The sequence below is a fragment of the Podarcis bocagei genome, assembly GCF_964188305.1.
Source record: "Podarcis bocagei genome assembly, chromosome: 16".
In the NCBI taxonomy this organism is placed as follows: domain Eukaryota; kingdom Metazoa; phylum Chordata; class Lepidosauria; order Squamata; family Lacertidae; genus Podarcis; species Podarcis bocagei.
The window spans coordinates 43,202,659-43,229,308 of record NC_138142.1 but is presented as its reverse complement, the minus strand read 5'-3'; the positions used below and the strand labels follow the sequence as shown (position 1 = coordinate 43,229,308).

At 42.4% G+C, this 26,650-nt stretch overlaps 1 protein-coding gene across 1 annotated transcript; it reads right to left on the bottom strand.

The window, feature by feature from the left end:
• Positions 1 to 11,441: 11,441 nt before the first annotated feature.
• Positions 11,442 to 16,677, bottom strand: LOC308575588 (vomeronasal type-2 receptor 26-like; the record flags this gene model as incomplete). Its single annotated transcript, XM_081174339.1, has 4 exons — positions 11,442 to 12,343; positions 14,080 to 14,206; positions 15,884 to 16,111; positions 16,645 to 16,677. 4 exons carry the CDS (start codon positions 16,675 to 16,677, stop codon positions 11,442 to 11,444), a joined length of 1,290 nt encoding a protein of 429 aa, XP_081030465.1.
• Between the last annotated feature and the right edge of the window lie 9,973 nt (positions 16,678 to 26,650).

The window sequence follows — 26,650 nt, the reverse complement described above, 5'->3', positions numbered from 1 at the left end:
GGCCCGTTTTTTCCTAACTACAAGTGTGACACCCGGGAAAATCTGGTAGCAGTCATTGGGGGACCTAATTCTGATGTTGATCTCAACATGGCAGACATGCTGTATAACTACAAGATTCCACAGGTAAGTTGTTCACATAAAGTACAGGAATTTAGAGAGCTCTTGTCTATCCTGCTTTCTTCAAAGTGAAGTTTTTCTTGTGGAGATTATAAAGAGGGTTTGAGATAAATCGGAACACCTTTTACTCACTTTAGGCATAACATTCTGTCCAAGAAAAAGAGTATTTACAGTTGATTCAGAGTTGGCTATTCTGGTATTCATGCGCATAACCACTTACAGGGAAATAAAGAAATTTTCTACATTCTTGAAGGTTTTTGTTACTGCAAATATTGGCTAGGATCCAAAGGGCAACTAGCTTCTGATAGGCCAAATATTATATTTTGTTTTCTTTTAGTTTTTAGATCTGAGGGGACTTTCAGAAACAATTGGTGGAGCAATATATTTGTTGGATATGAGCATCTGAGGGATGGAGAGAGGGACATTTTTTAAAAAAATGTTCATTTATTTATTCATCCATCCACCCCCCACATTATTCCCAGACAGGGACTCAATGTGGCTTACAGATAAAAAAACACAAATGGCTAAAAACATACTAAAACAACAACAACAATTAAACATTAATACAATAACTTAAATCTTAAACTACAATGTTTTTATGCAACATATTAGTTAATATTAAAAAAATGAAAAAATCCTGCATATTGTGTGTTCCATAATATTTAGCCTTGAACTGCACCACATTGTGCTTGGGATCATTTAAAATAGTTGTTTGGAACCAGGTACACTTCTGTTGTAGGTAAGTAAGAGGTAGCTCTAATAATGAAATTTCAGGACATATTTTGGCTGCCAACTCCATGTCACAGCAAATTCTAAAAAATAAAAAGAAACAAAGAAACCTAAGAAGGGATATAAACAAAGTTATGGGGAATGTAATGTTCCTAAACTAAAGCTGCTGACCAGTGTTTCGAACCAGTGTGCCATGATCCAAGTTCAAAGCATAACATAATATAAACATCTTTAGCTCTTCATCTCTTGATGTGCTTTTCATCTCCAGTATGTTGGGAAGATAAATAGGGTGGAAGCACAGTTTGCTGCCCTAACCTGGTCCACTGACCTCCCAGCTCTTGCCCTATTTACACCTCAGTGCTCCTGTCTGCAACCCTTGTGGAATATCTACCACAGCTCGGTAGCAAATCTTCTGTATGGATGCATTAAATAACAATAGTATCATATGGTGATTATTTGCAGATAGAGAAGAATCTATCAGTGCAACTGGGAGCAAGGGCCATTATTTACTATCCCTCTTCCACCCTGGAGTTCCCCATTCCCACTTCTACAAATGGTGGCGTTGGTGGGGGGGCCTCTCATTAGCAACACTTGGTTTGTGTGGAATACTGCAATGGGGAAAGAGATCACCAAAAACGATCTCATTTCCAATACAGCTGATGGACCGTAAGCACTGGATCAAACCCCGTGTCTATACCTTTTCCAGTCTATCCCACCTGTAGGAACTGAGAAGATTTTGAATCATCATGGATATTCACTTAAGCAACAAGATGAAATCTGGATGGGATGGGGGGATCTCAGTAGATATTTGGGGAGATGCATAATCATTTTGCATCACACACCCCAACACAAAATTTGTTTTACTTTGGAAAACGTTGCCTTAGAAATAACTTTTCCATCTCCTCGTTGTTTAGCTCTCCTATGGCTCTGCCCTAATAACGGATAACCAAATGCAAGGAGTTTTCTTCCACCAGATGTTCCCGAATGTGGACCATCAGTATCAGGGCATGCTCCAGTTACTCCTTCATTTCAGGTGGACCTGGATTGGCATACTTTATTTGGATGACAGCAATGGTAAGAGATTTGTACAGAATGTACTTCCCAAGTTCTCTCAGAGTGGCATCTGCTTTGATTTCATACGCAAAATCCCAGAACCAACATTTGCCAGCGATGCCGATGTAATGGTGGACTATGGGATTCAAATTGTAAAGGTTATCATGGGTAGCACTGCCACTGCTTTGGTTGTACATGGTGAAATTCAGACCATGGCTTATGTGAGAACAACAGTCTGCTCCTCAGCATATTTTGATATACCAGTGAAAACAAAGGTCTGGATTATGACAGCCCAGATGGATTTCACATCACCTTCCTTTCCAATAAGTTGTGGCATAGAGTTAATCCATGGAGCCATATCCTTTGCAATACATTCCAGTGAGTTGCTAGGATTCCAGAAACTCCTTCAAGTAAGAAATCCTACCTTGACAAAAGGAGATGACTTTATCAGAGACTTTTGGGAACATGCATTTAAATGTTCATTCTTAAAATCCGTAGTAGACAATGTGGACAGCAAAATCTGCACTGGAGAGGAGAAGCTGGAAACTCTACCTGCAACAGTTTTTGAAATGAGCATGACTGGCCACAGCTATAGCATATACAATGCTGTCTATGCTGTGGCGCATGTTCTGCACAACATTGAATTGCTCAAATCCAAGCAGAGAGCAATTGCAAATAGAAGGGGATGGACACAACCATGGCAGGTAACATCCTCAGCAGATTAAGGCATTATTATCCACATCTGTAGGTGCAAAACTAATCAGAATGTGTAGGAAACTGAATTTTAGGAAGGTCTCCTATAGCTTCTATTTCACAGGAAATGCGCCAGTCACTGCTACTAGTCACACAGCATTGTTTTTCTGCATCAAGGTGGGAATATATACATTCCTGGTTAGCAACCAGTGGGGCAAAATGAAAGAGAAGCTTTGTATGTGTAGTCCTGCTGCCAGTGTCCTCCAGGGCAGAAAGTGGGGTGGTTGTCCTCACTATTTTTGCTGTGCCAGTTCCAGCTCTGCAAAAGAGAGGCCCATATTGGAGCCTTCACCAGGAAGTCCACCAAATTTTGGATCCATTATTGGTTTCGCCCCACTCCTACTCTCAGAATGCCTTATATCCAGTTACCAATAATTTAGCCCCACATGACTTAATGGGACTTGTTGTTGTTTAGTCGTTTAGTCGTGTCCGCCTCTTCGTGACCCCCTGGACCAGAGCACTCCACGCACTCCTATCTTCCACTGCCTCCCGCAGTTTGGTCAAACTCATGCTGGTAGCTAATGGGACTTACTTCTGCATATAAAGACATTCAGCATTCATCCATCACATTCATAATGTTGCAATGTGTAAAGAAGCGCACTGACATCCCTGCCCCCTCCTTACCTGGGGTTCGATTTTCACCTTCCTTTACAGGCTGCTGTTTTGGCACCTCCAGATCACGTTTTTGTATTGCGCATACAAGATGATTTACTCTTGTGGTTCTTTCAAGGCTTTCATATGCAACCCCCCTTTCAGTACTGTCTATGGCTGCAAAAGTTTTGGGACAATCACGTTGCTTCGTTTCCACACTTATCCTGTAACTTCCTGTAACTTTTTACACCACAAACGTTCTGGTTCTTTTTTGTCCCACTTTTGTTGTGCTGTTAGCCCCCCCAGACATCAGTATTGGGGAAGCATCACAGAACAAACTAACCCCAAATAAATTCACCACAAATGCACTCTTATTTAGTCAAGAACCTGTTGCAGAATACTCCTGCAATAAAACAACAGTTTAGAGGGAAGTTGTTTGTTTTGTTTTGTTCACTTTATCCCTAGTTCTGGTTTGGTTTTTTTAAAGGCACTCTCAAATATCATGCTCATGGATTGAATTTGTTGTTGTTAAAACAACATATGTCCTCTAATATTTAGACTTTTCTATATGGTCAGTCTGCACAAAGCTTCTAAAACATGCATTAATCATGCTACTCAGCTGTGAAAAATTACCACCACCATGGAATGTTATTTTTTAATATCCTCTGCAATGCTTTGTTCTCTGTGTCTTCTCTATCCTACTTTAGCTCCACCACTACCTGAGACATGTTTCGTTTAACAACAGTTCCGGGGAAAAGGTATCCTTTGATGAAAATGGGTCCTTAGTTGCTGGATTTGATATTATAAATTGGATCACATTCCCAAACCAATCTTTTCTTAGAGTGAGAGTTGGAAAAATAGACCCACAAGCTCATACTGGCAAAGTGCTCACCATTTCTGCAGATGACATTATATGGCCCAGCAAATTCAACCAGGTAGGGTCTGTGTTCATTTCCAGATATATCAGCCATTAGATGAACTGGACATGGACGAAGAGGTTTATTTCCTTCATGAGCACAAATCACCCTTTGTACGAGATAAGTCAACCAGTGCTGACTATATAAGTTATTAAGGCATGTCAGCTCATTAATGTTGGGGTGGGTGCTGTGTGTTAGGGTTAGTCTTGAAAAGTGAGTCAGAGTCTGTGTTACATCTTGAATTAGTTGAACAACTGAAATTTGCTTTGAACTATTATATCTGTATCTGTATCTGCAAAGCCTACAACGTGTCTGTGTGTGGCTGGAACTGTATTACTGAAGCCTTATCTTCTGCAGCAGTAAAGTGTTTTGGACCTTAAGCTGCCTCTGTGTGGTGTCTGGAACTGGGGACAGATTCAACTCATTTCAACAATGCTAAAAAAGTGAAACACTATTTATATACTGTCTGTTGTCAGCTGTTAATCCTGATTTATCAGGCCCCATGATTGATAGAAGGTCTGTGTTCGAAAATACAGAGTTCATAGTCAAATCTAAATCCAAGATTCATCAGGATGAGACAGTTTGGATTCAGCAGAACTTAGGCTTTCCTAGCTGAGCAAAGGCTCAGTGGAAGCTACATTGGAGTAAATACCTCACCCTAGCTGAACCAAATGTACACCATCTCAGACAATGAAGTTTAGATCAGTGCAATGTAAGCTGGTGTAAGCGCCCCCCCCAGGTGGAATTCCAGTAGCATGGAAGGTGTATGACAAAGGTGGGATGGGGCAATGAGAGACTTACACCTGTTTCAAATCCCTTTCAGCTTGGTCATGTGATCTGCAACCCAGCAGAACTTAGCTTGCAAAAAAGAGTTGGTGTAATTTACACTGGCTTTCTATATTTAGGATTGATTTAGAAGCCCCCCACTCAAAAGTTCTCCTCTGGCCATGCTGTGAAGCTACAATGCTTTACATTTTTATTGATTTTAATCATATTAATGGAGGCTCCCCGAGTGATTTTGAATGCTGGTAGAACTCTTGAAGAGCAACAGGAATAAAAGCTGAAACCGGGGCAGAGGAAGTTTAGTGCATTATTCCATTGGTTTTACACATGAGTAGAATGTCCCCAAAGGGTTCCTGACTTTCCAGAATCAAGCAGTTTCTTAATGCATAATGACCTATGATATCCAAACTCCAAATTTGTACTTTCTGGGTGTTAAAATGCATTATGTCTTTCAATCGTGCACAGACGCCCCGTTCATTGTGTAATGACAACTGTCATCTGGGTTATAGGAGGGCTAAGAAGGAAGGGAGACCATTTTGTTGCTACGATTGTTTGCCTTGTCCAGAAGGGAAGATCTCAAATAAGACAGGTAAGAAATATCATGTACAAAAACCTCTAAAAAATAAATATATGGTTGGTATCCATAATATCGCCAAGAAAAAGAACGATATGATGACTGATTGTGTGTAGCACCTCATCTGAGAAAAGGCAAAACATATTACACTGTGTTCCAATAAAAGCTGAGGTGGTACTATCTTCGAGGTTGTGCTGTGCAAAGAGAGAAAGCAACCTCAGTTTTAGGATTAAGAAAGATTTTGTCTGAAGCTTAATATGAGATGTTCCAAGTACAAAGTTTCTCTGGATCATCCCAGTGACTTCTTGCAAACATCATTACATTTTTTTAGGTCATGAAATTAGCTTTCAAAGATCAGCCCTCATAGAGCACTTTTGAATTTTAAGGAATTATTAATGTATTGTCCCATATACGGGGTTACCATATATAAAAAGCTTTTTTTTTTTACAGACATGGATGACTGCATTCAATGTCAAGAAGATCAATATCCAAACCGTGGCCAGGATTTATGCATTCCAAAAAAGATAAGCTTCTTGCCTTATGACGAACCTTTGGGGACCAGTTTGTCCATTTTTGCTCTTTCATTCTCTTTCCTCACAGCTCTGGTACTTGGAGTCTTCATTAAGCACAAAGACACTCCCATAGTCAAAGCCAACAACCGGAGCCTCACCTACGGTCTCCTCATCTCCCTACTGCTCTGCTTCCTTTGTGTATTCCTATTCATTGGTCAGCCTGAGAAGATACCATGCCTCTTTCGACAACCTGCCTTTGGCATTATCTTCTCAATGGCAGTTTCTTGTGTGTTGGCCAAAACCGTCACTGTGATCATGGCTTTTGCGGCGACCAAGCCTGGGTCCAGGATGAGGAAATGGATCGGGAAAAGACTGGCCTTTTCCATTGTTCTGTCGTGCTCCCTTATTCAAACCACTATTTGTGCTGTGTGGCTGGCAACCTCTCCCCCATTCTTGTATTTTGACATGCACTCAATGACCGAAGAAATTGTTCTGGAATGTAATGAAGGTTCAGTTATTATGTTCTATTGTGTCTTGGGCTTTATGGGCTTCCTAGCCATTGTCAGTTTCACTGTGGCTTTCCTAGCCAGGAAGTTGCCTGACAGTTTTAATGAAGCCAAGTTTATCACCTTCAGTATGCTTCTGTTTTGCAGTGTGTGGTTGTCCTTTGTTCCCACCTACCAGAGCACCAAGGGAAAATACATGGTGGCCGTGGAGATCTTCTCCATCTTAGCTTCCAGTGCAGGGTTACTGATTTGTATATTTTTACCAAAATGCTATATCATTGTGGTTAGGCCTGAGTTGAACACTAGGGGGCAGCTAATAAGGATAAATGATTAAAATTCTTAATTCCTATTTTCCAACTATAGCTCCAATTAGCTGTCATTCTGTTCCATTTTAAGGAACAGAATATTTCGTCGTCATCGTCATTACAGGCACTAACAATTTCTTGCTCTGGGAAGAAGTATTCAATCATAGATAATTATAGCTGCATGAGGAGCTGTGTTTTTCAGGTTTTATATTTATTCCCATCATTAGAATGAATGTAAGCCTGATTAGGTATTATGCTTGATCATTAAATATGAGTCCATTTAGGAGCTATGTGGTCACAGCTGCCAGCTCAAAATACCGAAGTTTATGTTTTTCCCCGTGTTGAATGGGGAGTGAATGAATGGGGATTCTACAATCAATTTGGTTACACGCAGTTCTAAATTTGTTTTAGGTGTTCTATTGTTTTTGATTTTTTAAAAAAACTGTGTTTTATTTTAGCTTGAAGTACATATTTTTTCACTTACATGAGTTTTTGCCACATTGTCTCTTTGGATATATAAAATAAAGAAATCTGTGTGCATTTGCTTGTAGCTTCCTCTTTGTGATTTGGCACTCAATCAATCGATATCAGTCACAATATCATGGGAAGAGACCCCCTTCAGCATTGCAAGAGAGGGTGTGCCCAGTATATTGACATAGATCTGGGGTACCAAAGCGTGTTAGTGAACGGTAGAAGTTAAAGTATATAGATAATATTTGGGATATGAAGGAAAAACAGAAGTTGAGTTGCAGAAATGTGACAGGTAAGAAATTCGTGAGTTAGGTTATGACAGGCATGTCCAACAGGTAGATCAAGATCTACCGGTAGATCATTGTCAGGGAACGGGAGCCAGGGAAGGGGGAGAGAATGGGAACTTACCAGGAGAAGGGTCCTTTAATAAGAAGTTTCTCTTCCTCGGACGAGGAGGGTGACAAAGAGCTGTCAGGAGGTAATGAATCTGAGAGGGGGGAGGTACTTCCGGGGACAATCCACCCTCGTCAGAGAGTAAGGAGGGGGGCTGGGCTTAGGAGGTGGTTATGTTGGGGGAAGTCCAAGGGAAAGTCAGTCGGGACACTGACCTGCCATGAAAGTGTTGAACTTTTGAACTTGCTTTGTACATAGCTTCAAAGGCGTAATAAATCCTGTAAATATGGCTGGCTGCCCGGACTCTTATCTTCGCTAGCGCTCACAACTCGTTGCTGACAATCATAGATCAAGATCTACCGGCAGATCACTGGATGTCTGTGGTAGATCACTGGTAGATTACTGGCTCAACAACTTTGACATGAACCCCCCAATTCTTGGGAGTTGGCTACCCCTGGCTTATGGAAACCATCCTGGCTGGGCTAGTGGAGAGCACTGGGGTATTAATGCGAAAAGCTATCCTCCCCCCCCCCACATCGAAGACTGGACAGAGTCAGGAGATTTGAGGAGCTGCCGAGGTGACAGACTGTGTGCGTCAGTGGCGGAGCATGTCTGGTGTGTGTGTGTGTGTGTGTGTGTGCACATGCCTGTGCCGGGGGCAGGGCAAATGGAGCCCACCGCATCCACCAAGCCCCCACTTCTGCTGGAGTGACACAATAGCATGGCTATTGCACCCTCCTCGCACCACCCTCTCTGGATTTGAGCCTTGCAAGGCTGAGATCGAAAGGTGCACAGTTTCCATGCCCTCCCCACTGCACTCCCAGAGTGGCCTTGCAAGGCTCGGATCTGGGGAGGGTGGTGTGAGAAGGGAGCAACAGCCACGCGCCCCTCACCACCAAAGGCGAAGCTGAGATTGAAGGACACATGGCCGCTGCACCCCCCACACTGACACCCCCCTTCCAGCAGCCTTGCAAGGCTGGGATTTAGGGAGGTCATTTCTCCTCTGGTCACTGCTATGAGGTGATTGCCTGGATGATGGGCTATTGAGAGAACAAAGGATTCTGGGGCTTGGTTTGAGATGGGAAATGGGTGGGGGGCCCTCCCTCAATGAACAAAAGACAGAACTGAAGTTTTGGGCAGCTATGATGTGAACTAGAGGAAAAGCAAAAAGCTGGAGAGAGGGTCAGAGCATGGTGTTCGATTTCTGTTTGAATCCAAGGCTGTGAATATGGGACAAAGAAGACCTGTTTGGGGTGTTGGTACTGTGAACCCTTGTCAAGGAATGACAGGACTCTGAAGAGTGGGGGGGGGGGGGAGGACCACAAAAGTCACCCAGGAAAGGGGACCAGTGATTGATGAGGTTTGGCGCTGCCAAATACGATGATGATGGACGTACTTTTTAAATTGAGTCATTGCACTTTTTTGGGATTCCTTGTGTTGAAAAATGGGCTATTTTTAAAACAACAGCACTAATGGATTCACTGTGATTTGCTCAAATACATTCAGTTTCCAAATGCTAAATATTTATTGCTCTGTTTACAGTAAGAGCTCATCTTTTAACATATCTTTTTTTGAGGTTGAATCCTGACAAGACAGAAATACTGTTTTCGGGGGAAAGGGCGCGGGCGGGTGTGGGGGATTCCCTGGTCCTGAATGGGGTAACTGTGCCCCTGAAGGACCAGGTGCGCAACCTAGGAGTCATTTTGGACTCACAGCTGTCCACGGAGGTGCAGGTCAATTCTGTGTCCAGGGCAGCTGTTTATCAACTCCATCTGGTACGCAGGCTGAGACCCTCCCTGCCTGTGGACTGTCTCGCCAGAGTGGTGCCTGCTCTAGTTATCTCCCACTTGGACTACTGCAACACACTCTACGTGGGGCTACCTTTGAAGGTGACCAGGAAACTACAACTAATCCAGAATGCGGCAGCTAGACTGGTGACTGGGAGCGGCCACCGAGACCATATAACACCGGTCTTTCAAGACCTACACTGGCTCCCAGTACGTTTCTGAGCACAATTCAAAGTGTTGGTGCTTTAAAGTTCTAAATGGCCTCGGTCCGGTATACCTGAAGGAGCATCTCCACTCCAATCATTCTGCCCAGATACTGAGGTCCAGTGCCGAGGGCCTTCTGGCAGTTCCCTCCCTGCGAGAAGCCAAGTTACAGGAAACCAGGCAGAGGGCCTTCTCGGTAGTGGCACCTGCCCTGTAGAACACCCTCCCATCAGATGTCAAAGAGAAAAACAACTACCAGATTTTTAGAAGACATCTGAAGCAGCCCTGTTTAGGGAAGCTTTTAATGTTTAACAGACTATTGTATTTTTATATTTTGTTCCCCAGAGTGGCTGGGGAAACCCAGCCAGATGGGCAGGGTATAAATAAATTATTATTATTATTATTATTATTATTATTATTATTATTATTATTATTATTATTATTATTATTATTATTATTATTATTACAAGTTCAGTGCTATATTGCAGAATTCTCAGGGGTGGGGGGGTGGGACTTGCCTTCCAGAGCTTTAAACCAGTGAGAGAGATCAAGAATGGTGGAGTTTTCTCCAAAATGTCCCAATTGGTTCCTTCTTTGGTTAGAATTTACTGCAATGACAAGTGAGGACTGGGCAGCTTCCACTGTACACAGAGGCAGAGGTGAAGACAAAGGTGCAGCCACTCATTTATTCCAAGAATCCTCAGCATGAAATGGAATCTTGCAGCCATGTTCAGAATAATTCATTTGCGACCTTTCTTTAAGGGTGAGGGCACTGCAGCTGCAGAAGACTTCCACAACAAAATAAATGACTTTCCTCCTGTTTCAGGAGCTAGTTTGCTGTACAGATTGACCAAATGGATATCAGGAACAAGGAGGGATATATTAAATATGAATAGCAGTGGGCAGAGCATTATCTTACAGGTTCAGGCTGGGACTCAGATTGTAATAGCCTATTGTTATCTGAACTCAAAGAGTATTGGTTGTGAAACATCACATTCAGAATTGCAGGACTATCTCAAACAATTTTTTTTTAATAAGATATTTATTGCGGTTTTCTTTACATAACGGAAAAAGAAAAAACACCCAACATACAAAATTCCATCACCACAGAAATATAGAAATAGATTTAGACAGAAAAAAGATTTAAAAAAAGATATAAAATACAGTTTTTAACTGATCGTATTTTCATAAACTTAAGACTTCCTCTCATCTCCCTTCTCTGCATTCTTAGTTCAAAAGTTAATCGACAGCAATTTATTACCTTGTTTCAGTTCATAACTTTTCTTATATCTTAGATCTCAAAGTTTAAACATCTTTATCAGCTTATTTCTTATATCATAAAGTCAAGTTACTGCTGCCCTGTTAATTTCAAACTTGCCACCTCCTAACATTCATACAATTTATAGTGTTTTTGTAGATAGTCCTTAAATTTTTTCCAGTCCTCTTCCAGCGTCTTTTCTCCCAGGTCACGGATTCTGCCGGTCATCTCCGCATGCTCCATATATTCCATCAGTTGCATCTGCCATTCCTCCAGTGTGGGCAAATCTTGAGTCTTCCAATGCTTTGCAATGAGTATTCTTGCTGCTGCAGTTGCATACATAAAGAAAGTTCTATCTCAAACAATTTTGATCCATCAGAGACAGTGATCAGGAATGGAATATAACTAATTTCTCGTTACATGCAGCTCAATACAATGGGGTTAAATTACAGGTACATTTAATATTTCTAGAAAGTAATGTCGGTTCTTTAATTATTCATCCTGATTAGCTGCCTCCTACTGTTCAACTCAGGCCTCAGTAAAATGACATAGACTTTGGGGGAAAAGATGCAGCCCAGTAAGCCAGCACCAGATGCCAAGATGGAGAAGATCTCCACAGCCACCATGTATTTCCCTTTGGTGCTCAGGTAGGTTGGAACAAAGGACAACCAAACACTGCAAAATACTAACATGCTGAAAGTGATAAACTTGGCTTCGTTGAAACTGTCGGGCAGTTTTCTAGCTAGGAAAGCCACAGTGAAACTGACAATGGCCAGGAGACCCATAAATCCTAAGACACAGTAGAACATGAAAGCTGAACCTTCATTACACTCCAGTACAATTTTTTCTGGCATTGAATGCGTGTCCAAATCTGGAAATGGGGGAGAATTTGCCAGCCACACAGTACAAATCGTGGCTTGAATAAGGGAGCAGGAAAGAACAATGGAGCTGGCCAATGGTTTCCCCACCCACTTCCTCATCCTGGACCCCGGCTTGGTAGCCATGAAAGCCAGAACCACAATGGTGGTTTTGGCCAATATGCTAGAAACTGCCACGGAAAAAGCCATGCCAAATGCTGTCTGTCGAAGGAGGCAGGTCACTTTCTCAGGCTGGCCAATGAAGAGCAGAGCACAAAGGAAGGAGAGAATGAGGGAGAGGAGGAGAGCGTAGGTGAGGTTCCGGTTGTTGGCTTTGACAATGGGAGTCTCCTTGTGCTTCATGAAAATTCCAAGTACCAAAGCTGTGATGGCAGCAAAAGAGAGAGAGAAAGTAGCCAAACAGATCCCCAAAGTTTCTCCATAAGACAAAAAGGTCAGTTCTTTTGGAATGCATCCATCCTGGTCATGGTTTGGATACTGATCTCCACGGCATTCAAAACAGTCATCCATATCTGAAAGAGAATAGACAGGTGTCTATACAGTGATGCTCTGTGTTTTGTGCTTGATGGGGAAGGACGGACATCAATATTGGACAACCCTAAATAATGTCTCTTAGCTCAGTATCTGAAAGATGTTTCTAACCTAAGAAGCCATACTCAGCTATGTAGCTTTTAGGGCCAGTCTGAATAACAAAACTTCTCTCTCTAGGGATGGGCAACAAAACCCTTCATAGGGACTTCAGTGTGGATTTCTGGATTGTGATGTGTTCATTTCAGATAGATGGTTAAAATGAGGCCCAGGTTCACTTCAAAAAGAAGAAAGGGTCCAGAAATTCTATGAAAGAGAATAAATAAAGAAATAAAGAAATAAATCATATAAATGCACAAAAAACAGATTGTGTACATTGTGCTCACATCCTGTATATGGGTTGTGTTGTTTGTGATTCTCCTCCCCCACGGTGATTAGTTCACTGTTATCACCCTGATGTCTTTGCCACACACAACAATTTCAATGACAGAGAAACTGTATTTGCCACCATGATAGGGCTGTATTCTCCAGCCGCAAAACATTACTGTATAAGTACTAAAATTTGGAATCACAGGATTATTTCTTTGATACCTGGATTTGGTTAGGTGAATCTGCATTCAGCCTTTTCCCCCCAAACTCTGCTAGTTTGTTTATGCCCCAGTCTTTCCAAAATTTTGAAACAAATTAATAATACTAAAACCATTTGTCTTTCTACCTCTGTCATTGCATTTTGCTGTGTGTGTGTGTGTATTTATAAAGTACCTAATAATTTTAATCATATTTTGGTTTATATTGTATTATTTGTTTGTTTGTTTGTTTGTTTGTTTATATTAAGGTGTATAGAAATTTTCTAGATAAATAAAATGAAATAAAAGACACAGAACAATTTTAGATTGCATCTTTTACTTCACAGAGTAACTAGTTTGTCCATTTTAGCAGTCACTTTTTCTGTGCGCATTGTATTAGGTATATAATACTGCATTTTCTGGCGTATAAGACTACTTTTTAACCCAGGAAAATCTTCTCAAAAGTCGGGGGTCATCTTATACGCCAGCTACAGCAGCAGCTCCTGCAGCAACTCCCCACCAAAGGATAAAATGACAGCAAATTAAATCAGAGGACACCAAGCTCTCCAGATGAAGCAGAAATACGCTTGAAAATTGGCCCCCAAAGCCCCCAGCCACTGGGAAGTGGAGCAGATTTCCGAGCCGGACTGGAGACTGGTTTTTTAAATTTTTATTTGGTGTGTGTTGGAAGAGGGGTAGTCTTATACAGCGAGTATATCCCAAACTCTATATTTTAACTGGAAAAGCTGGGGGGTCGTCTTATATGCCCAGTCGTCTTATACACCAGAAAATACAGTACATACAGTCATACCTTGGAAGTTGAACAGAATCCGTTCTGGAAGTACATTCGACTTCCAAAACTTTTGGAAACCAAAGCACGGCTTCTGATTGGCTTCAGGAAGCTCCTGCAGCCAACCGGAAGCTGTGGAGGACATTCTGCTTCTGAAAACCGTTCAAAAACCGGAACACTCACTTCCAGGTTTCGATTGTTCGGGAGCCGATTTATTTAGGAGCCGAGGCATTTGAGAGCGAAGGTATGACTGTATTTATCATATGGAAGCACACGATTACATATTTGTTTTTAAAAAGGCTTATTTTAATAAAACTGGTGTCTGTGTGAGCCAGACTGAGACAATGTATACTGTATACTGTACCCTTCTGGTTTGTTATCTTTCCTTCAGGACACGGGAGGCAATCATAGCAGCAAAATTCCTCTCCTTCCTTCTTGGCTTTTCTGTAACCTAAATAGCAATGATCATTGCACACCGAAAGGGGTAATGCCTGTAAATAAATGAGAGCAGATGTTAGTGTGGGAGTTTGCATATCACCATGAAGAAGCCTGCTGCTGTAATGAAATGTGTTAATTCTGGTACAGTGGTTGGGTTACAGACGCTTTAGGTTACGGACGCTTCAGGTTACAGACTCTGCTAACCCAGAAATAGTACCTCGGGTTAAGAACTTTACTTCAGGATGAGAACAGAAATCACGCAGCAGTGGTGCGGCGGCAGCGGGAGGCCCCATTAGCTAAAGCGGTGCTTCAAGTTAAGAACAGTTCCAGGTTAAGAACGGACCTCCGGAATGAATGAAGTTCTTCACCAGAGGTACCACTGTATAGCAAAATCATATTGTTTCCAGAGAGAATTGTTGATGCACCACAGCCAATTCTAGTTGTGGAATGTCTGGCAATACTACACTTGCATTTCATTTATGACAAAGATGTTGGAATATGCATTGACTTTCTCAAAGCACGGTCCATTGTCTTATTTATTTAGATCAAATTCAGGTGTTAAACACAATTATCTGCCCTTGATACCACCTTGCCAATATTCCTTGCTTCAAGTTAGCTTCTTTGTCAGCACATTCATGTCTTGTACAATTTATTTTTATGTGCTATCCCCACATCCCCACATCTCCCCATGACCCACCTCCTTGTGGCCAGGGTGTCCTGGTGCCCCAGACAGGTCACTATAGTGCTTGTGCATCTGTGTGAGGAGAGGAGGGGTCTCCAAATCTGGTCTCCAAGGAGCCTGTCATTGGCCCTAGCTTCATCTACTTCCCTTCCAATTGCCATGATCACCAGCCATCACTAATTCCTGTGAAACTTGGGACCTGGCAAGCTAAAGAGGGTGAAACACTGGGGAATTCTCTCTCTCTCTCCCTCTAAGCACTTCTCCTGCAGCTGGCGCAGTGAGAAAATCCTGTTCACTATGGACTACGGAATTGTGCTGCCTTTACATTTTTCATAGCTTTGGAAATCACTGTGGTTGGATTTCCTTTTTAATGTCTTAGTAAAGTAGCAGTTCAGGGGATGCGGGTGGCACAGTGGTCTAAACCACAGAGCCTAGGGCTTGCCGATCAGAAGATTGGCAGTTCGAATCCCCATGACAAGGTGAGCTCCCATTGCTCAGTCCCTGCTCCTGCCAACCTAGCAGTTCAAAAGCACATCAAAGTGCAAGTAGATAAATAGGTACCGCTCCGGCGGGAAGGTAAACGGCGTTTCCGTTCGCTGCTCTGGTTCACCAGAAGCGGCTTAGTCATGCTGGGTACATGACCCGGAAGCTGTATGCCGGCTCCCTTGGCCAGTAAAGCGAGATGAGCGCCGCAACCCCAGAGTCATCCGTGACTGGACCTAATGGTCAGGGGTCCCTATACGTTTTTAAAGTACTTTTAAAGTACCAGTTCACTGAAATTTTATGTTTTTCTGAATATCAAGTTGATCTCGCCAACTTATGCACTTTTTAAGACAAACTCTCCCTCCCATTGTGCTGGTTTAAGCACCATGTTATTTTCAGTAGGTCCTCCATTACAAAGCCAAAAGCTGTTTTGGGAGACAATGGCCTCAGATCTCACCTGCCATATCTATTTTGACTCTGACAGGCAGCTGTTTCAGGGTTCAAACCAGAAACCAATCTTTCAACACTGAATAAATAACTGGAGACAACCTGAAGTAGACCTTACTTGGTTGAACCTGCTGGGCCACACAACTGCGTTGTCATGAATGTTGAACCTCCTGTCTGGGGAAGCCTGGGGGTCTATTTTTCCAACTTTGACTCTAAGGAAGGAGTCATTGGGGAATATGACCCAGTTGATGATATCAAATCCAGATACCAGTTCCCCATTTTGATCAAAGGAAACCTCTTCTTTAACACTATTGTTAAACGAGACACTTCTCAGAAAGTGGTGAAGCTAAATCAGTGGAGAGAGAAAAAGCAATAAATAAGGATGTATAAAATGGTGCAATATTACAAGTTTCACACTTGAGCACTTTGGTACATGGCCTGTTAAAAAGCTGTATATGGATTTATTATTTGCCTTGTTGAACGAGGTTGTTCTTAGAAACAGGTTGAGCCAAATGGGGGAGAATAAAGTATTAAAAACAATGTACATACACGCACAAATAAACAACAGGGTGATAGTGCACCTCCCTTTCCCTGGAGCAATGAAGATGGCAGGAGTGCCTGAATCAGGGGCCTCTGCTTTTCTAGGCAGCATTCCTGGCTACACTACAATGTCTCTTAAAAGGGGGGGGGGAATCCCTCTACTGCTTCATATGCCGGAAGGGAAGGGACCTCTGAGGATTCTGAAACGGGTGGATATGGCATCCCAGAGCAAGAATTCCCTAGCAAGGGGAAGGGAGGAATGCAGCAAAAGAAAGAGAAGTGTGAGAGGAGTAGCCAAGTTGACATTAGGGCATCTTGGGAAGCACTTTTGCCTCAGACCTGGAAGGGCTCATCTTCACATCTCGTCTTCATATTATTGAACTTTTGCTACTGGCCCTTGTCCTCTCCATGGATCACTGCCTTGCCGTGGCGAAGGGGCTTGAATAACTCAGAGAAGCTATGAGCTATGCTGTGCAGGGCCACCCAAGATGGACAGGTCATAGTGGAGAGTTTTGACCAAACGTGATCCACCTGGAGCAGGAACCGGCAAGCCACTCCAGTATCCCTGCCAAGAAAATTCCATGGACAAAGACAACAGGCATATAAAAGTTATGACACTGGAAGATGAGCCCCTCAGGTCGGAAGGCGTTCAACATGCTACTGAGGAAGAGCGGAGGACAAGTACAAGTAGATTCAGAGCTGATGAAGCAGCTGGGCCAAAGCCGAAAGGACGCTCAGTTGCAGATATGCCTGGAAGCGAAAGGAAAGTCCAATGCTGTAAAGAAAAATATCGACATCCTGGGCATCAGTGAACTAAAATGGACGGGAATGGGCGAATTCAGTTCGGATGACCATCACATCTACTACTGTGGGCAAGAATCCCGTAAAAGAAATGAAGTGGCCCTCATAGTCAACAAAAGAGTGGCGAAAGCTGTACTGGGATGCAATCTCAGAAATGATAGAATGATCTCGATACGAATCCAAGGCAGACCTTTTAACATCACAATAATCCAAGTTTATGCACCAACTACTGGTGCTGAAGAAACTGAAATTGACCAATTCTATGAAGACTTACAACACCTTCTAGAAGTGACACCAAAGAAGGATGTTCTTCTTATTATAGGGGATTGGAATGCTAAAGTAGGGAGTCAAGAGATAAAAGGAACAACTGGCAAGTTTGGCCTTGGAGATCAAAACGAAGCAGGGCAAAGGCTAATAGAGTTCTGCCAAGAGAACAAGCTGGTCATCACAAACACTCTTTTCCAACAACACAAGAGACGACTCTACACATGGACATCACCAGATGGGCAGCATCGAAATCAGATTGATTATAGTCTCTGCAGCCAAAGATGGAGAAGCTCTATACAGTCAGCAAAAACAAGACCTGGAGCTGACTGTGGCTCAGATCATCAGCTTCTTATAGCAAAATTCAAGCTTAAACTGAAGAAAGTAGGAAAAACCACTGGGCCGGTAAGATACAATCTAAGTCAAATCCCTTATGAATACACAGTGGAAGTGAGGAACAGGTTTAAGGATTTAGATTTGGTGGACAGAGTGCCTGAAGAACTATGGACGGAGGCTTGTAACATTATACAGGAGGCAGCAACGAAAACCATCCCAATGAAAAGGAAATGCAAGAAAGCAAAGTGGCTGTCCAACGAGGCCCTACAAATAGCGGGGGAGAGAAGGCAAGCAAAATGTGAGGGAGATAGTGAAAGATACAGGAAATTGAATGCAGATTTCCAAAGAATAGCAAGGAGAGACAAGAAGGCCTTCTTAAACGAGCAATGCAAAGAAATAGAGGAAAACAATAGACTGGGAAAAACCAGAGATCTGTTCAAGAAAATTGGAGATATGAAAGGAACATTTCATACAGAAGACATCAAGAAGAGGTGGCAAGATTACATAGAGGAACTATACCAGAAAAAAATGGATGTCTCGTATACCCCAGGTAGTGTGGTTGCTGACCTTGAGCCAGACATCCTGGAGAGTGAAGTCAAGTGGGCCTTAGAAAGCACTGCTAATAACAAGGCCAGTGGAAGTGATGGTATTCCAGCCGAACTATTTAAAATTTTAAAAGATGATGCTGTTAAGGTGCTACACTCAATATGCCAGCAAATTTGGAAAACTCAGCAGTGGCCAGAGGATTGGAGAAGATCAGTCTACATCCCAATCCCAAAGAAGGGCAGTGCCAAAGAATGCTCCAACTACCGCACAATTACACTCATTTAATACGCTAGCAAGGTTATGCTTAAAATTCTACAAGGAAGGCTCAAGCAGTATGTGGACCGAGAACTCCCAGAAGTGCAAGCTGGATTTAGAAGAGGCAGAGGAACCAGAGACCAAATTGCAAACATGCGCTGGATTATGGAGAAAGCTAGAGAGTTCCAGAAAGACATCTACTTCTACTTCATTGAGTATGCAAAAGCCTTTGACTGTGTCGACCACAGCAACCAATGGCAAGTTCTTAAAGAAACGGAAGTGCCTGATCACCTCATCTGTCTCCTGAGAAATCTCTATGTGGGACAAGAAGCTACAGTTAGAACTGGATATGGAACAACTGATTGGTTCAAAATTGGGAAAGGAGTACGGCAAGGCTGTATATTGTCTCCCTGCTTATTTAACTTATATGCAGAATTCATCATGTGAAAGGCTGGGCTGGATGAATCCCAAACCGGAATTAAGATCGCCGGAAGAAATATCAACAACCTCAGATATGCAGATGACACAACCTTGAGGGCAGAAAGTGAGGAAGAATTAAAGAACCTTTTAATGAGGGTGAAAGAGGAGAGCGCAAAATATGGTCTGAAGCTCAACATCAAAAAAACGAAGATCATGGCCACTGGGCCCATCACCTCCTGGCAAATAGAAGGGGAAGAAATGGAGGCAGTGAGAGATTTTACTTTTTTTGGCTCCATGATCACTGCAGATGGTGACAGCAGTCACGAAATTAAAAGACACCTGCTCCTTGGGAGAAAGGCAATGGCAAACCTAGACAGCATCTTAAAAAACAGAGACATCACCTTTGCCAACAAAGGTTCGTATAGTTAAAGCTCTGGTTTTCCCAGCAGTGATGTATGGAAGTGAGAGCTGGACCATAAAGAAGGCTGATCGCTAAAGAATTGATGCTTTTGAATTATGGTGCTGGAGGAGACTCTTGAGAGTCCCATGGACTGCAAGAAGATCAAACCGATCTATTCTGAAGGAAATCAGCCCCGAGCGCTCACTGGAAGGACAGATTGTGAAGCTGAGACTCCAATACTTTGGCCACCTCATGAGAAGAGAAGACTCCCTGGAAAAGACCCTGATGTTGGGAAAGATGGAGGGCACAAGGAGAAGGGGAAGACAGAGGACAAGATGGTGGGACAGTGTTCTCGAAGCTACAAATATGAGTCTGACCAAACTGCGGGAGGCAGTGGAAGACAGGAGGGCCTGGCGTGCTCTGGTCCATGGGGTCACGAAGTGTCAGACACGACTAAACGACTAAACAACAACAACAACTGGCCCTTGTGCAGAATGTTGAGGGTTTCTTCACTTACCTGGAATAATACCAGGAAATCCGGAGTGGTTTTTTAAATGCTATGGCAGCATGGTATGAAGTACTTATCTAAAATGAGTATCACTAAAGACAGACAAGCGCACTAGAGTCTTGGTGACATTTCATCAATTCCCCTCCCCCCCAAAACCCCCTCTCATTTTCTCCCTCAAAATCATCGAAAGGGAATAGGCTTTTCCACTCTGTGTTCAAGAAATGTGCTTCTTTGGGCTCAGCCCTAGGGTTGTACGAAGCACATGGCAGCCCATCAACCTATTTATGCACCTGCAGTTATTATGCACTTTCTGCATTAGTCGGATTAGTCCATCACATGCCACATAGGTTCACCCAGAACCTCCCATCTCAATACACTCTACATCACTTTGTGTTTGAGTTTTGTTGCATGCCTGGCTTGCAAAGCATGTACCACGGCATCCAGACCTCTGGAATACAACATTACCTGCCATGGCTGTTGATCTATAAGTTCCCACGTTATTCCACCAGTTATCGCTCTGGATTTTAATTTGGTGGAGTGCATGGTGTGCAATGCATGTGCCAAAATATAGATTGCATTGTAGATGCTGTAGCTGTGGGAAGTCATGCTCGTTTCAAAAACAGACCCAGGAAGGCTCTCAAGCTTTTCCTGCCCAGTGCAGAATTCCCTGTCTTTCTTCTCTGAAGAAGGATGGGGCAAATAGCAGTTAAATGCTACTTCCCAGAAGTCCTTGATGAACCCGTCTTCTTTTTCAGAGAGAGGGTTTCTCATCTGAATAAATTTCTGGAACCCTGGAATATCCCTTGAGTGAACAGCAAAGGACAGAGCACCGTGCAGGAAACTTACATCCCAACTTTGTTGGAAGGGAAAGGATGTGAAATCCATCTGGGCTGTCATAATCCAAACTTTTGCCCTGGCTTGCACAGATACCCCTTCTATTTCTGCAATATTGGGCAACACTCTTAGTGCCATAATGGAATGAATTTCGCCATTCACAATGACAACATTGGCAGTACTTCCCATAATAATATGGCATAGTTCAGAAGACTCCTCTACTGTTTCGATGAACTCACCAGAAAAGGTGATCCGGGGGAATCTTTCTATAAAATCAAAGCAGATGCCTCTCTCAGCAAACATGGGAAGAACGTTTTGTACAAATCTCTCTCCGTTGTCATCGCTCAGAGAAAGCACCCCGATCCACGTCCAGGTGAAATGAAGAAGCAACTGGAGAATGCCGACATATTGATGAGCTCCATTTGGGAACATGTAGCAGAAGAAAGCCGCGTGGAAGTCGGTATCTGTTACGGGATGAGAGCCATAGATGACCTAAAAATAAGATTTTTGAAAAAGAAAAAGGGATACCAAATACAATTTTTTTCTCCGTTTAGTTGGTAGTATTCTATAGTTTTTATTCGTTGGTTTTACTGTGTGATGTGTTGTGCTTTATAAATACAAATACCGTTCATTTACAAGAGATGTCTTCCCAATAAAAATGAAAATAAAATAGCTAATTAGGAGGATTGCCCCTCCCATTTATTTATATGAATGTAACTGAGTGGGAAAATATGCTGATTAATGATTTAGCACAAGGGTCACTAAAATGGCTCCTATGGGTACAAACCTGCCCTCCATTACCCCCTACAGCCCCTGTAAAAATATCCCCTCCAAAACGCAATATATGAAAAATGATTTACTCTTCCTGACCAGTTCTTATTTTCACTGGGTTAGACACCCAGCATTGGACACCCGCTGCCCCTTCCATTCTGTCAGAAGGACGCATGCCCCCCACCATTTTGTGTCTCCTTTTCTGCCCTTTTAGGTGTAGAAGTCATTTTTTTCTTAGTCTTTGTGTCACACCCCACAACAGCTGCTTTGTTTGATGCCAAACATGCCAGCTATTCTGTGATGGGGACCCTCAGCACTTTCTCAAAATGCCGAGTGTTTCCCGCTGATCTAAAACAATTAGTGACCCTTGCAAGCACAGCAAACATTCAGTGAAAGTTTTGTTGTGACCTGTACAGGTGAGGAAAGTCCATCTGGAAGTTTATCTAACCTCAAAAGGGTCCTGTACTCCTAGATTCCTTTCCATTGCTGCTCCCTGGGGCTCAGGAGATTTGCCATAAATCAACAAGCAAACATAAGGATTGATAACCCTTTCTTCAGAAAACCAGACAGAAGCATGCAAAGAGAGATAATATATTCTAATTTTCATTGAAATTCCCCTTAGATTTGATAACAGTTTTAATGTGATGAACTTGATTTTGCTGTGGCTGTATGGAAAAGGTTAGGGAACGTTCATGTTTCTTCAGCCCAAACATCACAGTGACCGATGCCAACCGACATCGGCACACTTAGGGATCTGCAGTGTCTTCGCAGTTCGTGTGACAGACCTCAGAAACTCAGCATTTTGGCTAATCTACTTTATTTACATATAAACACACACGGAGAACTGCAACATGGCTCCCTCTCTGTCTAGCATCAGACAGCAAAGAGAAAAAGAACAAAGTACAATAGTCTCACAGAACACAGTAACACAAACATCCTGTCTCCGTCACTTCCCACTTTGTGGAGTCAAAACATACACCATCATGTGATAGACAACAATCCCACAAGCGGCCCATGGGGGTCGTTTTACCGGCCCACAAACGGCCCCTGAACTGAGCCACCCACTCTGCGAGTCCCCGCATGCTGCACTAAACCGGTGCAGTGCAGCGTAGGGACTCACTTTCGTGGCGCTGGAAATCTGGCCCATGAAGTGGGCTCCGTGGCAGTGTACCAGCCCAGACAACGTAAGCCTTGCCGACCCCTGATATTGCCCAATGAAAATTTTTTCATCCTTTTTTCTTGGCATGAGACTGCTCTTGGAATCGCACACCTATACACACACACACACACACACACACACACACACACGGAGCGGCTTTAGAACTATTTTATTCTGCCCCCCACTTTCCTCTCCCTTTCTTTGTTCTGTTGAAAACCTTCAACCTGTTCCCCATATGTGTCGTTTTCTTGAGCTAATTCTTGTTTTGTTCCTGTGGTATTTCACAACCCCTCTAATTCTCAATGATGGTAAAGGGAATTTCAGTATGAATCACTCAACCTTTCAAGTATCAACATGCAGCCTGCAGGGACATAGTCAGTGACAGTTGAGAATGCCATGTTAGTCAACCATACTCCAAACACACAAGAAATGTCAATAGCACTACTGCTTCCATATCATTATGGCTTTGAACTCTTTGGAATTTCAGGATCTTTACAAATGGATATACAGAAGTCACATATTCAGTTACCAGATTTTGCGCTGCCTCGATAGATATTCGATGAATCATAGAATCATAGAGTTGGAATAGACCACAAGGGCCATCGAGTCCAACCCCCTGCCAAGCAGGAAACACCATCAGAGCACTCCTGACATATGGTTGTCAAGCCTCTGCTTAAAGACCTCCAAAGAAGGAGACTCCACCACACTCCTTGGCAGCAAATTCCACTGTCGAACAGCTCTTACTGTCAGGAAGTTCTTCTGAAGAATGGTCTATGCTACAATTCAATCCTAAACTGAAGGCCCATATTATTAGAGCTGCACTTTTGAAGCCCACCCCATATAGCTGTGTTAACAGATCTTTTAATTTTTCTCATAAATTTTTATTCACCCATTATCTATGCTTAATTAAATATTCTATGTATATGTTTAAATCTATGTTTGGTTCTTGCTCCCATTTATTTAATAACAGTATGCTTAGATTCATACTGTTATGCTATTTATTTAGATGTTTTGCTTATGCTGCTCTATGACTGTAATAAAGTACTAGATATATAGGTCTGGTTATGCAAAATCTGGAGTGAATAATTTCAGGCTGTAAGTTACGAATTGTACATCCAAACAGAATATAGCAGTGACCCGATGGTGTAGTATATTATGTTTTAGGAGGAGTTAAATCTCCACTGAGAACCATCCAAACATTCAAATATAAGTCTTAAAGGGTATAGTGGAAAACAGAAAATGGACCGTTAACAACCAATATTCAATGCCCATATCTTACTTGTGGCAGCTTGTACGTAAAGAGGATGGTTGCCATGTGAAGACCTAGATCAGAGTTTGGTCCCTCAATGACTGCTCTTGGAATGTTCTCAGTGTCACACTTGTAGTTTGGAATGAATCTTCCCTGCCTGGAGAAAAGTTCCATTGAGGCCAGGTAAGTCCAGCTTGGACTGAAATGGCTATTGTAGATGTGGAATCCCAAGGTGACGTTGGGCAAAATTTCAGGATTTTGATTTATTCCCTTTGTAGCAAATGCCAAAGCCACAACATGTTGGTAGAGCTGTGTCATTACTCTGAAATAAGAAAGCTACTTGCTGTGAAAATAATGCATCTTCACACAGAAAAATAGATTTATGCCTATCATAGAATCATAGAATCATAGAGTTGGAAGAGACCACAAGGGCCATCGAGTCCAACCCCCTGCCAAGCAGTGAACCACATGGATACACTGGCAAACATTTCTTAGCATTGCAAATTGTTTGAACTGATTTTAATATTGCATTTTTTTATTGTTTAAACCCACTTTGTGACCTTGTGGGATAGGGCAAGTAACGAACAATGATTTCCTAAGTTCCAATTTTATAAACACTAGTTTAGATATTTGTGCTTCTTTATTTTTTATATTTCAGGCTTCTTCAGACTCCCTCAGGGCTGCCATAAATTCATTTAAAATGCTTTTAAAGCTTCCTAGTAGTTTGGGATAATAGGCTTAAGTGGAGGACAACCTTATGGACTAAGGTTGTTGATTAAAATGATGTTTTGTTAATAAGGGAACATTGATATTTGCTTTGGGATCTTACATGTGCATGATGACGGTGACTCAAGAGATGCTGTTGCTGAAACCAGCTTCTACAGGAGCAATCCTATGGAAAGATCTGTCAGAATAAGAAGCTTAGGATGCAGTAAATCAGGAGAAAGTGGGGAGGCAGCGTTTAGCCTGGATGTAGGAAACAAGCTAGAGGACCTCTGATAATGCTTGTAGAAGTCAGGCCTTGAAATGGGGACTCTGTATAGTAAAAATGGCTCTAAATTATTTCCTTATCTAGAGCAAGCTGGCAGCCAAAAATAGTTACATAAACTCTTACCTAATGAACTTTTAAGGTTCAAGGGAGCAGAAGCTGACCAACTCTCTATAAATGAAGATGGTGCCCCAAATACAAAAAGCTTTGAAAGGGGCCCAGACTGAAAGCTTCTTGCAGGAGAACGTGGCATGACTCAACAACTTAAATATCTCAAGGTATAGATATTACAGGGTTTCGGTGAACTTTTGGAGGAAAAATAATGAACGCATCAGGATCTTGAATATAGGGCATTGAGACTGCAGCATCTGAAGCATTGGCTTTGGCAGTGACTCATGAAAACACAATTGAAAATTGAAATGAGATACTGTGGACCTCCTGCTTAGCTAGCTGATTGCTGGGTCAGCTGGGACAGACAGCAGTAACTCTCCATCCATGACTCTGTTTAAGATACACCAGTGTAACTTGTTCATTCTGAGCCAAGACTGATGTAAGCCCCCAACACAACACCCTAGGATAAAAAACTGACTTTGTAAAGACTTTTCAAGACCTGTTATTCACTTGCCAGGCTTAGCTTGAGCCGCAGCAGAGCTGCCATTGAGTGGCTTTGCATCTTGCTTCATGCCAGATCCTTGTGCATAGGATGGCTGCCCAGAGCTTCCACAACACCAGAACTACTGGGAAGTTAGAGGGATGTAGTAGTAGCATCACCACCGTTCACTATACATTCATTATATATGTATGATATGGTTAAAAGAAGACAACTCCTTACAGAAAGTCATCAAAAAGTTCAGGAGAGGGAGGTTCCCTGAAAGTCAAGACGCTTGAGGTCATATAGATTTGAGACATAATGCCAGCAATGATGAGGTCTCCTGACCGATAATATTGGTGAAGAATAGGAAGAGGGTCTACAATGGAACACCGAGCAACAGGAAGCTTGCACACAACTTGAGGCGGCAACAATAACACCAACAATACAAATGCTACCATCTTACAGGAGGGGATCTTCATTTTGGAAGACAGTTAATCTTTCTCGCCACCCCTGAATAGCAAACCTTACTAGAATGGCGACTCACTCAGCTGATTCAATGCTAGAAGCATGCAACGTACATAATCAGTGATCAGAGCTACAGAGCCTTGTGTGTCTATAGTTCAACCTCCGAATGGCACTGGGGGTATTAATAACATCTGCTAGTGTAAGTCTGTTATTTGGAATGTGGTCATTGGCTATCCCTTAGGATGGAGAGAAAAGTAGCAGCAATTGTGGTTAATGATAATTACAGCAGAAATAATCACCTGTTCTGGGTTATACATTCTCAGTGACTTTGGCAAAAAAAGTCAGCAATACATCTCAGTCAAAGCATAGTCTACCAAATATGAGTAAGTGCTATTAATTCAGAAAAGTGGATTAAATTCTTCCTCCCCAAATGCAATTGGAATACTTCAAAGTCCAAAAGAAAACTTCAACTGCTTTGGAGTAATCAGAGTTTTTCCATATGTATTTTCCTACTTCAGAAGTCTGCAGACATTTCTGTCCCATTATGGTATAAATAATTAACATATTCCAGATTACCTGATAAATTTTGGGCCTAGAAAAGAAGGAAGCTGAGAAAATGTTAGAAGGTGCTCTACTTTCTCCCCTTATTCTGCTCTGTGGAGAGAGATCCGAAGACGTGAATTTGGGGGAAGTCCCTCTTTCTAATACCCAGGTTAGATATCTGGGCCACTGAAACTGATCTCAGTTCCCATTTAGG